The 12,006-nt window shown below is 39.6% G+C and overlaps 1 protein-coding gene across 2 annotated transcripts; it reads left to right on the forward strand.

The window, feature by feature from the left end:
* The first annotated feature begins 8,307 nt into the window (after window positions 1-8,307).
* On the forward strand, window positions 8,308-10,712 carry LOC141713723 (small ribosomal subunit protein uS7-like). 2 transcript variants are annotated; one of them, XM_074517282.1, is made up of 5 exons: window positions 8,308-8,460; window positions 8,550-8,688; window positions 9,493-9,764; window positions 10,061-10,264; window positions 10,411-10,712. In XM_074517282.1, exons 2-5 carry the CDS (start codon window positions 8,575-8,577, stop codon window positions 10,463-10,465), a joined length of 645 nt encoding a protein of 214 aa, XP_074373383.1. In that variant the 5' UTR covers window positions 8,308-8,460; window positions 8,550-8,574; the 3' UTR covers window positions 10,466-10,712. The 2 variants fall into 2 exon arrangements, with proteins under 2 accessions (XP_074373383.1, XP_074373384.1); XM_074517283.1 differs by having other exon boundaries at window positions 8,311-8,460; window positions 8,556-8,688.
* Window positions 10,713-12,006: the final 1,294 nt, after the last annotated feature.

The following is a 12,006-nucleotide window of genomic DNA, read 5'->3' on the forward strand; positions in this document are numbered from 1 at the left end:
AGGAACACAGAACAAACGAGGGAGGGACACTGAAGCCAAACACTCACCAACAAAAGCCTTTATTAGAAAAAAGAGGGCTAGAACCCAATCTTCCACACAGGGTGCACACACTGCACAGATACATCCATCTGTATCTATGCCTTCTCAAACTCAGTTTGATGTGGCTCCAACAAATGTGGAGTCACAGCCCCATTCTCTCACAATAAATACACATCAATCACCACACACTTCATCACCATCTCTGGATGTGGATATGTTATTCTCATCAATTCCTGATTCTCCCTCTTTACAACTCAGGGAGGAGCCCCACTCAAATACAGGTGATCATCATCTTTTAGATGATTTGTTGGATCACCCGCAAATTCTTTCAGATGTAATTGAAGGATCTGTGTCACCAAATCTCAAATCAATCCACACAGATTCAACAGTTATATCACTTTCAATTTCTACTTCTTTTCCTTCTTCAACGGATATCACTCATCCGTTGACAAGTGGTTGTTCTTCAACGGATAAGCTTAACAGCAGTTATCCGTTGATACTATCAGTTTCACCTTCAACGGATACTCCATATCCGTTGATAGTCTCTACACACTCAACTGAAACAGTTCCAAGTGTAGAAGACATGATTACTGTACAATCACTTCTAGGACTGAGGGAAGGGAGTGATAATTTGAGTGAGAGGCTGGGTTGCTCCCAGGCAAAAGGAGAGATTGAGAGCTCAAATATGCATGCTATTTCTTCCAGCATGGCAAAAGTAAGTGAGAGGAGTACCACCTTAGTAGGTGAAGGTGAGGGAGTGAGTTGTGTGAGCCAGGGGGAGCCCCTGATGCAAGAAAATAGAGAAAAAGAGAGAAAGGCAGGTACAGCAGATATAAGGGTGGAACCAGCCATTGCAAGTGAGTCAATGATTGTGGATGATGCTGAAAAGGAAAGACAATTTCAGCAACATTACAAAGCTGTAATTGATAACATTTCCTTGGATGCTGACACTTTTACTCATCCTGTGTCAGCCTATCAATTGTTGGCTGCTCAGGGAAATGAGGAGACAGAAAATACACTACATCTAGTACATACAACAGAATCTCTTCAAAGAGATAAAGCTGCTATTAACAAGATGCCTTCTACAGCTGGTGAGTCATCTGAGGAATTTGGAGTAAATTCTGATGATGATGACTCTGTTTCTTCTGATGGAAGCATTAACTTAGGGGGAGATGAAGGCCCTAGTTCAATTCCAAATCTACCTGAATGGGCCTTGACAAAGGAGTCTACACCAGGGCAGTTCAATGTCTCCTTAGTCAAACAAATCAGTACTGTTCAACAGGCCATTCAGAAAACTTCTCATGCTGGTACCAAGGCTATCCTTACAGCTCACCTGGACTCACTGCATCTCATGAAGTTGCAGCAAGTAAGACAGAATCTGAGTATGGATGAACTCAAAAAGGATATTGCTGACTTGAAATCCTACAATTCTGAAAAATTGGATTCAGTCATGCCCTATGGTACAATGCAGGACTTTTTGTTGAGATTGAAAAAGGAATCAAATGCTGAAAAGAGACTGGCCAAGTTGGAAGACAGAGTTCAAGGTATTGAAGATTTTGTGGCCACCATTCTTCACAACCAACAATCTCAAACAAGTCTACTTATGCAGCTGGCAAAAGCACAGGGCTTGACCCCTCTCCTTGATGATAACAAAAAGGGGGAGAGTAAAAGGGAAGGGGAAGGAGAGTCATCTACAAAAATCCAAATATCTAAAGTGCTAGTTCCTGCCATCACTACTTCTCCAATCATTCAAATCAAAGGAAAGCCTGATGGAATTGATTTAATCCAGCTGGCAGCAACTGAAATTCAAGTGAAAGAGCAAAGGAGGAGAATTGATGAAAGGGTGCAACAGTTGTTTGGCTCTACACAAGATAAATCAATATCTGTGAAACATAGCACAAAGGTTGAACCAATCAATATGGAGCACAAGCCAGAAAGGAGAAATAAGGTTGAAGAGACTTCTTTCAAGAATTTAAAACCTATGGTTCTCAAGCCCAACACTAGATCCAGCAAGGACTCCACAAAGAACCCCCTAGACTTTGCTCAGATGAAAGAAGTGGACTTTCCTCTTCCAAAGCCTGATGAAGACAAAAATCTGGGTGCTAGCATCATAAAGAAGAAGGAGACCAAGGACAAAGCTGAGAGAATGAACATGGCCTTTATCTATAGAGAGGGAAAGAGTATCTGTGTGATGCAAGGACATCCCAAATTTCCAAAGGCCAAGAAGGAAGAAACCAAAAGGTTGAAGAAAGAAGCTGAAAAACTCAAGGCTGACAAAAGAGCACAAGCAAAGCTTGAACAACAGCTAAAGTCAAGTCAAGTTGAAGAAAAGAAAGGAATTGAAGTCAGGGGTGAAGACAAGATTGCTAACTTAGATGAGGTTCTTGGGAGTATATTTGGTGAAAATATGGAGTAAAGAGAGGAATGGCAGAAGGGAAACAGAAGAAAGGCCAAGGCACATAGAAGGAGTGAAGATAACACTGAAGAAACCAAATCAATATCTAAACCACTACCTTCCATACCTGAACCCTTTGTTGCTTATCCCACTATAAACATCCATGGTGAACCAATCATTCCAAAAGAGGAACCTATTGATTGGGACACCATCAAATTGCCTACCTTTTTAACCACTCTTCCACTACCAAAGAAACAAAAAAGAAAATCCAAATCTACACCTCCCCTAACCTCTAAGAAATTCACTCAAAAACAAAAACCTAACCCTAAGCCACCCATTTCTAAAGATGATTATGTTCACATCTGTGACATAAAAGAAATTTCAGACATTGATCTCTATCTGGATGAGCTGGAGGATGTAAGGGGAATAGCTGCCTACAGACAGCTACCAGAGAGATTGGTGTTCAGATACAAAGGAGCTGGGGAAAGAACATGGCCTCTCTACAGGATTCTGAATGAAGGCTACTCTACCTTGATCAGAGTCTTTTCAGCCATACAAAAGGATTCTGGCTTTACCAGGACTGCCAAGACTGAAATTCTCAACAAGATTGCCAACATAAGGAAAACTTGGAGGGAGCCCAATGCTTTGCCCAGAACCTTACTCATTCAAGAAAAGGGAACTACAATTCACAAATCACCTCATTGGTTGATGGAATTTAGAGATGATAAAGGAGTCAGAAGATTTTTCAGACTTGAAGACCAACTCAAGATTGCCAGCAATGAAACTCTAAAGGAAATGCAATCTAAGTTGGATATCAGTGATGAAGATGAAGCTGAATTCTTCAGACAACTCCAACTCCAAATTGAGGAAAATGACAAAGGGCTAGGAAAGAAAACCAGGGAACAAAGAAGAAAAAGATGATTTGCTCAGGCTAGAGGAGCACCCTTGGAAATACTGTAAATCTTCAATTACCTCCTAGTACATACAATTTTGCAGCACTTTTAAATTTCTACTTAGTTTCAATTCATATATCTGTTAAGTGTTTTGTTATCATCAAGTTAACCCTGAATTTATGTCTACAATTTTTATAGACATAAATAGGGGGAGATTGTTAGAAATATATGTGCATTAGTTTGATGATATGTTTAACAAAACACTTAAGTAGAAGTCTAGTGTTTGTAGCCTCAACGGATAAGACCACTTTGGTTATCCGTTCATGGTGTAGCTTTACTTAGAAATAAGTCTAGTGTTGTAGCACATTTCAGTCTCTGTATTTAAGTTATTATTCTTAGAAGTTAAGGGAAATTATAAGTCATGTTGACTACTAGAGGATATGCAGATAGGAAGGTCAATTGTAAATATTTCATGCCTTGTAAATTTGTATAAATGAAGTGGTGTCAACGGATAACTTAAAGACCTTCAACGGATGAGAAACAAAGCTTCAACGGATGTCTCTAAAGCTTCAACGGATAACATCCTTCAACGGATGAGTGCATCAACGGATAGAGCTTCAACTGCTAACACATCAACGGATAAAGCCATCAACGGATGAAGGCTTCAACGGATGTTCTGTTAAATAGCAGTTGATAAGTGGTAGTTGTAACTGCAGACAGAGGCACATGGGTGAACAGAGACAACTGAGATGTGGCAGCCTAATTTCAGGAACATCAGAAAAAGCAGCCGTTCTACTCTAGTATAAAGAGGCAATAGTCAACAATGTATTGGAGTGAACTGGAGAAGAAACAAGTGGAGAACTTATTTTATTATTTTATTCTATCCTTGTCTTCACTTGTAAACTTGGTGGTATATAAACCAAGTAGCAGCTAGTAATTAGAATAGAATTTTTCCAGAGCTGTTTAGAAAAATCTTGAGAGAAAAATTATCTAGTTTGTACTAGGACGCAGCTGTGATCAAATTCTTAGATCACAGAATTTCTGAAATACTATCTCTGGTGGAACAACAATCCACCAGAAAAGTTTTTAAGGTCTGTTGTGTTCTTTTCATTAGTGTTTGAATATATATCTGTCTGTATTAGCTTAAAGCAATTCACACACTTGTTTATCTTGAACACTTAGCCTTTAAAACTGCTCAAAACTTGAAAAAGTTTTGAGATTTACATTCAACCCCCCTTCTGTAAATCTCATTGTTAGTCCACTAGGAATAACAAAACTTCTAAAACTGGAACCGGACCGGAACCGCTCGTGCAAACCGCAAACGAATGACAAGTAAGAAAATAATTTAACCGGCCCGCGGTTATTCGCCTCAGTTCGCGAATGGTGGTTAATAAAAAAAGAAAAAAAATGGTGGTTATAAATAGAGGTTAGAGGAGACAGTGGTAGCAATAACATTCAGTTACACACACCTATACCTACGACAATCTGTATCTATACAAAACCTTGAAATTCATCACATCACATGACTCTCCTTGTTGTTCTCACACACAATAGAAATGTGTGTATAATACAGGTTATGGACCATTCTCGTCTCATGCGAATAAACCGGCCCGCGGTTATTCGCCTCACTTGTGTAAAAAGTAAAAGGAAAACAAAAGTATGTTAAGTAATAACATACAAAACTTAGGCTGTTGTTCAAGTGCAACGCGTACAAAACAATTAAACTAATAATTCGCCTGTATTCGCCAGTGAACCGCGGTTCAAAAAGAACCGTTTTATTCGCTTGATTCGCGGGCCGTACACAGTTCAGCAGTTTTAATAACCGGCTCGGCACGACACGAACCGTTTATTTATACGGGTCGTTCGCGATTCCTGTTATAAGTAAACCGACCCGTTAAAAATTCGGCCCGGCACGCACGGTCCGTTCGTTTTTCCGGATCTAGTTGGAGGAACTCTTTAGTTTGATAATAATCATCGACAAGGTTTTTCGACTTCATCTTCTTCTTCCTGACCACATCAAAGTACTTCTTCTTGAAGTGAGAATCTCTTTCCTCGGCCAAAAGGGCTTTAGACTCCCAACCCTTAGAGGACACCTCAAGCTTTGCCATTGAAGCTTGCAAAGCCTCGTGTTCGCTCCTCAGCTTAAAACTATGAGTAGAGGAGGCGGCGAAATAAAAAGAGAGCTGTTTTAAAACTAAATCCACAAGATAAGTTTGGTTGACTTAGGTTGACCAGACTACCCACGGAAAAAGTCACCGGATGATCTAAGGGGGCCGACCTCTTAAGGGGGCTGACCTCCCAAAATGATGGCCTTTAGCCGATCACAATGCTCTAAAAAAAGCAGCAAAGTAAAGAGTGTCTGGTATAAGGCATGAGGCCCATGCATCTCCGCTTGAAGGAGTTTTTCACCTGAAGAAATGTGTATTAGGTTAAGAGGAGTGATATAACACTTAGACTGTAACACCCTAGTCTCACATCGAGGAGATTTGGGACTTCTGTTCAGTTTATAAGGAAAAGTACTACTACTATGTGCACCAACAAATCATGATCTTTTGGGGGCCTGTGGTGGGCTTGTCGTAACCCAAATTGGCTGCACCCGGGACAGTATGCTTCGGCTTATTTCAGACTCGTAATCGGGACTTGACCCGGTTTTTGAAAAAAAGACTCGGGATTTGAATCGGGTTGTCACATATGGTATCAGAGCCGACTCTCGAAAGCTTGATGCGTCAAGTTACCGGAGGCGGGGACACGAAGGTTGGTGGTATTATCCCACAATGGCAAGAGGTCTGAAGGTGGGGACACAAAGCCAGCATGTATTATCCCACAATAGCTAGAGAGGTACGATCTTGGTCCTATGGGATATCCATTTAGGCCTGACGAGGACGACATGAGTTTAAGTGGGGGAGTTTGTAACACCCCAGTCCCACATCGAGGAGATTTGGGACTTCTGTTTAGTTTATAAGGAAAAGTACTACTACTATGTGCACCAACAAATCATGATCTTTTGGGGGCTTGTGGTGGGCTTGTCGTAACCCAAGTTGGCTACACTCGGGACAGTATGCTTCGACTTATTTCAGACTCGTAATCGTGACTTGACCCGATTTTCGAAAAAAAAGACTCGGGATTTGACTCGGGTTGTCACATATGGTATCAGAGCCGACTTTCGAAAGCTTGATGCGTCAAGTTGTCGGAGGTGGGGACACGAAGGCTGGTGGTATTATCCCACAATGGTAAGAGGTCTGAAGGTGGGGACACGAAGCCAACCAGTATTATCCCACAAAAGCTAGAGAGGTACGGTCTTGGTCCTATGGGATATCCGTTCAGGCCTGACGAGGTGGGGGAGTTTGTAACACCCCAGTCCCACATCGAGGAGATTTGGGACTTCTGTTAAGTTTATAAGGAAAAGTACTACTACTATGTGCACCAACAAATCATGATCTTTTGGGGGCCTGTGGTGGGCTTGTCGTAACCCAAGTTGGCTGCACTCGGGACAGTATGCTTCGGCTTATTTTGGACTCGTAACCGGGACTTGACCCGGTTTTCGAAAAAAAGACTCGGGATTTGACTCGGGTTGTTACATAGACCATTCCAAGGCGAGCGCAGAATTCCCGAACACTGAGTCTTGGGCGGAAATATCCCATGACGGCTCAAAAGGGGTCTTCGAGCTTCCATCCGAACCCTTGACCCTTTTATTCTCAGAGCCAGAAGGTTCAAGGAACGTAGGCACTTTGGGTGATATGACTCGCTTGTTCATCAACTTTCCTCGCCATCCTACAAGTGATAGTGCCGCCCTTGTCATTCAGTCCATCCAAAGATTCCACGTTTGAAACAAGACAATGAAAGAATTGGTATAAGGACAAACTTGACCAAGCAATGGGTAGAAAATAAATAAATACTCTCTAAAGAGAGGCCACTGAGGGCAGCCTCCACGACTTTTTTCCGTGACAAAACGCCATAAGGTGGTCTGACCTTTGTCCTTAATGAGAAGGTCGCGAGCATATAGCCTGAGAAGGCCAAGGTCCAAGATATAGTGAGAATTATCGACTGAACAACTAAAATCATGTTTGAAATATTCTCCCCGGTCTCATCCCTCCCACTCTAAGACTACAAATTTCTGGTTTCATTTATGGACAAAGTCCGTAAGAGAGTAAAAATTCACAATATGTTGAACCCGGGCCTGTGTTAGATTTGAACCCAACCAAGTCTTGTTGAAGTAGAATCTTTAGCATGAAGATACTCATAAACATGGTAATGATCAAATGGATTCCAAGGTCGTGGCACCTCACTATAAGCACGATTATGAAAGCACAAACGTTGGGGTAGAGTTGGAAAGGATGAAATTTTAACTCCGCCATAAGTCGAGATATTAAGGGTGCAGAAGAAACCTCGGTTCAGCTTTCAAAGTTGCCTTGTATATAAACAGCCTTGTACGGCTCTAATTGCAAGTCCCCTCAGAATTTGCTCTACGAACCTTGATCCATTCAGGAAAGTAGTAGTCCAACCTGATCTTATTTACATCCTTTCGATTGAGAATGCTCTTGTATTGAAAAACATCAAGACTAACAATGTCAGGATACTCATCAGCTAACTCATCTAATACGCTCTTCAAATTCTTCGAACAATGGTTAAAATAGAAAGGAAAAACTAGTGATATACCTTTAAGCGACCGCATCCATGCACGTTTGTTCATCGCCTGCTCGACATAAGGGGAAGACTTGTTAATATGATTCTCGAAGTATAAGAACTTGAAAGTCTGAGAGCTCTGAAAGTAAAGAAAACTCGGGAGAAGTTGAGAAATGAAAATGTTGAATGAAAATGAACATTTCTTTTCCTTCATTAATTTTTGATGACACCAGGGATATTCAATGATTATCAAAGACATTAGTTTATTCTTAAATTATTTGTACAAAATATATTTTGCAAGCACATTTTTTCCCTCCCGAGATTTTTTTATAGGGTTTTATAAAATGCGGACGAGGGAAGATTAAAGCCAGGCCCAATAGAAAAGGAGGCCCATAAGTACGGGGGATATAAAAATGGGCTAGGGTTTTGCTCTAGCGTCTCTCTTTCTCGTGTCTATCAGTTTACATCGCTGCCGCTGCAATTCATCTCCCTCCATTCCTAAGACCCGAGGTAAGCTTATTGTTTTCTAAATGTTATACCACATATTGTAATAATTGGGAAATAACAGCAAGTAATTAAAACTAAAATTAAAATTGAAGTGACAGGGGCTGTTAAATTGAAGCTATGGCTGCTACTGCTGAGCCTGTTGTTGCTGCTACTGCTGTTACCAAGACCGATGAGAATCTTGTTCACACTGATGTCATGCTTTTTAACCGCTGGTCTTACGATGATGTTTCGGTACTTTTCTTCTTATCTACCCCTTTAATTATAGGCTCAACATTTAGATTTATCAAAATATATTTAATAGCTCAACATTGAGCTGAATTGTATTGTATGTATTTAACTGACTTTTCGATAGCAGAATGGAGTTTGTTGTTAGCATTCTGTTTAGTATTTCCTTTCGATATTACAGTAATTGTCAAGGTGATTTCCGAAATAGTTCTATTGTTTACGAATTTACAGTGGATTATAGTCAGTTATGTGTACAGTGTATGGATTTAGTATTTTACTGTTTTTAGTGTTGGGCTTCTTTGGAAACTTTTATGGGTCTGGATAGAAAGGAGTTGATTTACAGAAATGATATATTATTCTCCTCATGTACTGATGTACATGAGTAAATTTTATAGATTGGCTAGTAATTGTGCTCACAGAAGCTCAAATGTAGTTTGCTTTCCCAATTCTTTTATTGTAATCTTTACTTCTAATAGTTGGGCTTGGTATAATGTGCCTTTTTGATTACTTGTTTTCTTATACTTTTTTTCTGTTGTGAACGGAGGTAATAGAAAATTCAATCTTTACTTTCTAAATTGTTAAACTGTTATTACAAGTTGATTTATGTAGTCCTACATGGTGGTGGTTAGTTACATTGCATAGGTTGATATAGGCTAGATATGTCAGGAATCCAATGTTCTTATAAGTACTAGTCTTACTTTACACATTTACAGTTTAGCTATTATATCCATATGGATAGGATTAAACTGCTTTGTTCTCCTCCATTTATACCTATATAAATTTCGTTACAATTTCTATGCACTTCCACAGATCAATGATCTTTCAGTTGAGGATTACATAACTGCAACTGCTGCTAAGCACCCAACCTACATGCCTCACACTGCTGGAAGATACCAAGCTAGGCGGTTTAGGAAGGCCCAGTGCCCAATTGTTGAGAGGTTGACCAACTCTCTCATGATGCACGGGCGAAACAATGGAAAGAAGTTGTTGGCAGTTCGCATCATCAAGCATGCTATGGAAATCATCCACCTCTTAACTGACCAGAACCCAATCCAAGTCATCGTTGAAGCTGTTATCAACAGGTATCTGTATTTTATTTATAGTATTATTTGATTAATGATGTATTAATCTGTAATATGACCAATTTACCAAACACTTGCGAAACCAGAAAACTATTTTTTCATTACAAATCTACTTGGAAATGCCTCTTTGTCGAATTGCTGCATTACCTTTCCTTTGATGCTTTTGTATTAATTGATTGAATGGTTTTCTTTTTGCTCTTCAAGATCCTTAGTTGTCTTTACATTCACATTTTCATTCTATTGTTTTCCATAGCATATCATTTGAAAACTTATATTTATTTTTTTTAAAATAAAAGTGGTCCACGAGAAGATGCCACTCGTATTGGTTCTGCTGGTGTGGTGAGGCGTCAGGCTGTTGATATTTCTCCACTGAGACGCGTCAATCAGGCAATATATCTTCTCACAACTGGTGCACGGGAGAGTGCATTCAGGAATGTCAAGACTATAGCTGAGTGCCTTGCTGATGAACTCATCAATGCTGCCAAAGGTTCTTCTAACAGGTAAGGGACTAGAGTTTACCTTCTCGTGTTCTTTAATAATGGAGTATCAAGATTGGACTGTAGGTTTAATCTTCTTCAATTACACACGGTAACACATAACATCGCAAAGTGTATTTTACTGATCTGCAATTACATACATCATGCAGCTATGCAATCAAAAAGAAGGACGAGATTGAAAGGGTTGCCAAGGCCAATCGTTGAGGAGGAATTTACTCTCATAGCTGCATTTTTGTTTGTAGTATGAAACATTTCAATGATGTGTGGATTTGAGGGATAATCTTGTCTGATTTTCAAATTTGTCAAAAGATCCAATAGCATTTTAATTTTATTTTGATGTTAAATGATTTTATAAAATTTTGCTTGTTTGATGGGTAATTCATTGCTTTTCCTATGTAATTGAAGGACCTTTGGTGGAATCAAAACTCTCTTTGAGAATGCTATGTTTTTACCTATTGGCTATTGTAGACTTGTTCTCCTAGAGAGTGCACTTCCGCATTTTGAAAATACTGTGTTTAGTTTTATCAAGTTCAAGCTTACACACAATGCTAATCATACAATGGTGTTGGTTTATAATATTTGATGATTGGCAAATTCCGTTGACCCCCTTGTGTTCACGCATGTTTTTAGACCTGTCTTACAAATACAGTTTTTACAGCTGTGAAGATTAGTCGGGAACTATAAGTAGTCTCCACTAGAAGGTTTAATGTAAAGTTCCGGGGCTGGATTCAGATCATAATTGGATTGAACATGAAATGTAAGGTGTAAATTTAATGCATGCACCGTGCAGTGGAACTTGATTTTCTCATGATGCCGCCTCTTGAGATACCTTCTTATTCTCCATTCCGTTGATCCTTCTTCCCATAGTTGTGAAAACCTCTAATGTGAAAGGCCCTGTATACTGGATATGTTTGTTGTATTGGCTGAAGAATGTTGCTCACTGCATTGGTAATTTGTCAATTATCATTGCTTTAGTAATTGACATGGTTTGCTGCTAGTCATCTCAAACTTCCATTAGTATTCTTGCTGTTATTGGTTACATTTCTGTTTAAAGCATAGCTCTGGATTTGTTCTTGGAAAAATATGAGCTGCGTATTATATTGTAGGACAGTGCTCAAACTTATGTTAGCTTAGAAGTCAGTTACTCTGTGTGTATGTGTGCGTGACTAGACGATCTTTTGTCTTTAGATAAAAAGCACAAGTGGTTTTCACTTGGTTGATGCAAAGGTGAGGTTTGAACCAACTCAGTGTGCACGATCTGATGAACCTAATACCAATCAAGCCATTATCATATTTAACTTGGTTTGTTTTCTGGCCTTTTGTCTTTGTTGTCGTCTGCACGATCACTGGCACGCCTCCAAGTGGCAATCCGTGGTGCCTCGACGATATTCCTGTCGTATGATTGACCTAGTAAGACAGATGAATGAGTAGTCTTCATGATAGAGATAGGCGAGGTGAAAGGAGACAAGGAGTATGATATGATATCCCAAACTTCTTGTAAGCAACTAAGTTTTATACTCATGAAATTTTGTCCAACTCAGACCCACCACTTCTCTCATTCGGACCTCTATGCTTAGATACCTTGACATACATATACACTTATTGACCAAATTTGTATTATTAGGAATGTAATGTATAAATATATGTTGCTAAAAGATACTTCTATTTGGCAACCCTCTTATAAGCAAGCTTATTAGCTTATAAGCCCGTAACAGCTTATTGACGAGTGTTTGTCGACCCAACTC

Source organism: Apium graveolens, chromosome 3, assembly GCF_009905375.1.
Source record: "Apium graveolens cultivar Ventura chromosome 3, ASM990537v1, whole genome shotgun sequence".
Lineage (NCBI taxonomy): Eukaryota > Viridiplantae > Streptophyta > Magnoliopsida > Apiales > Apiaceae > Apium > Apium graveolens.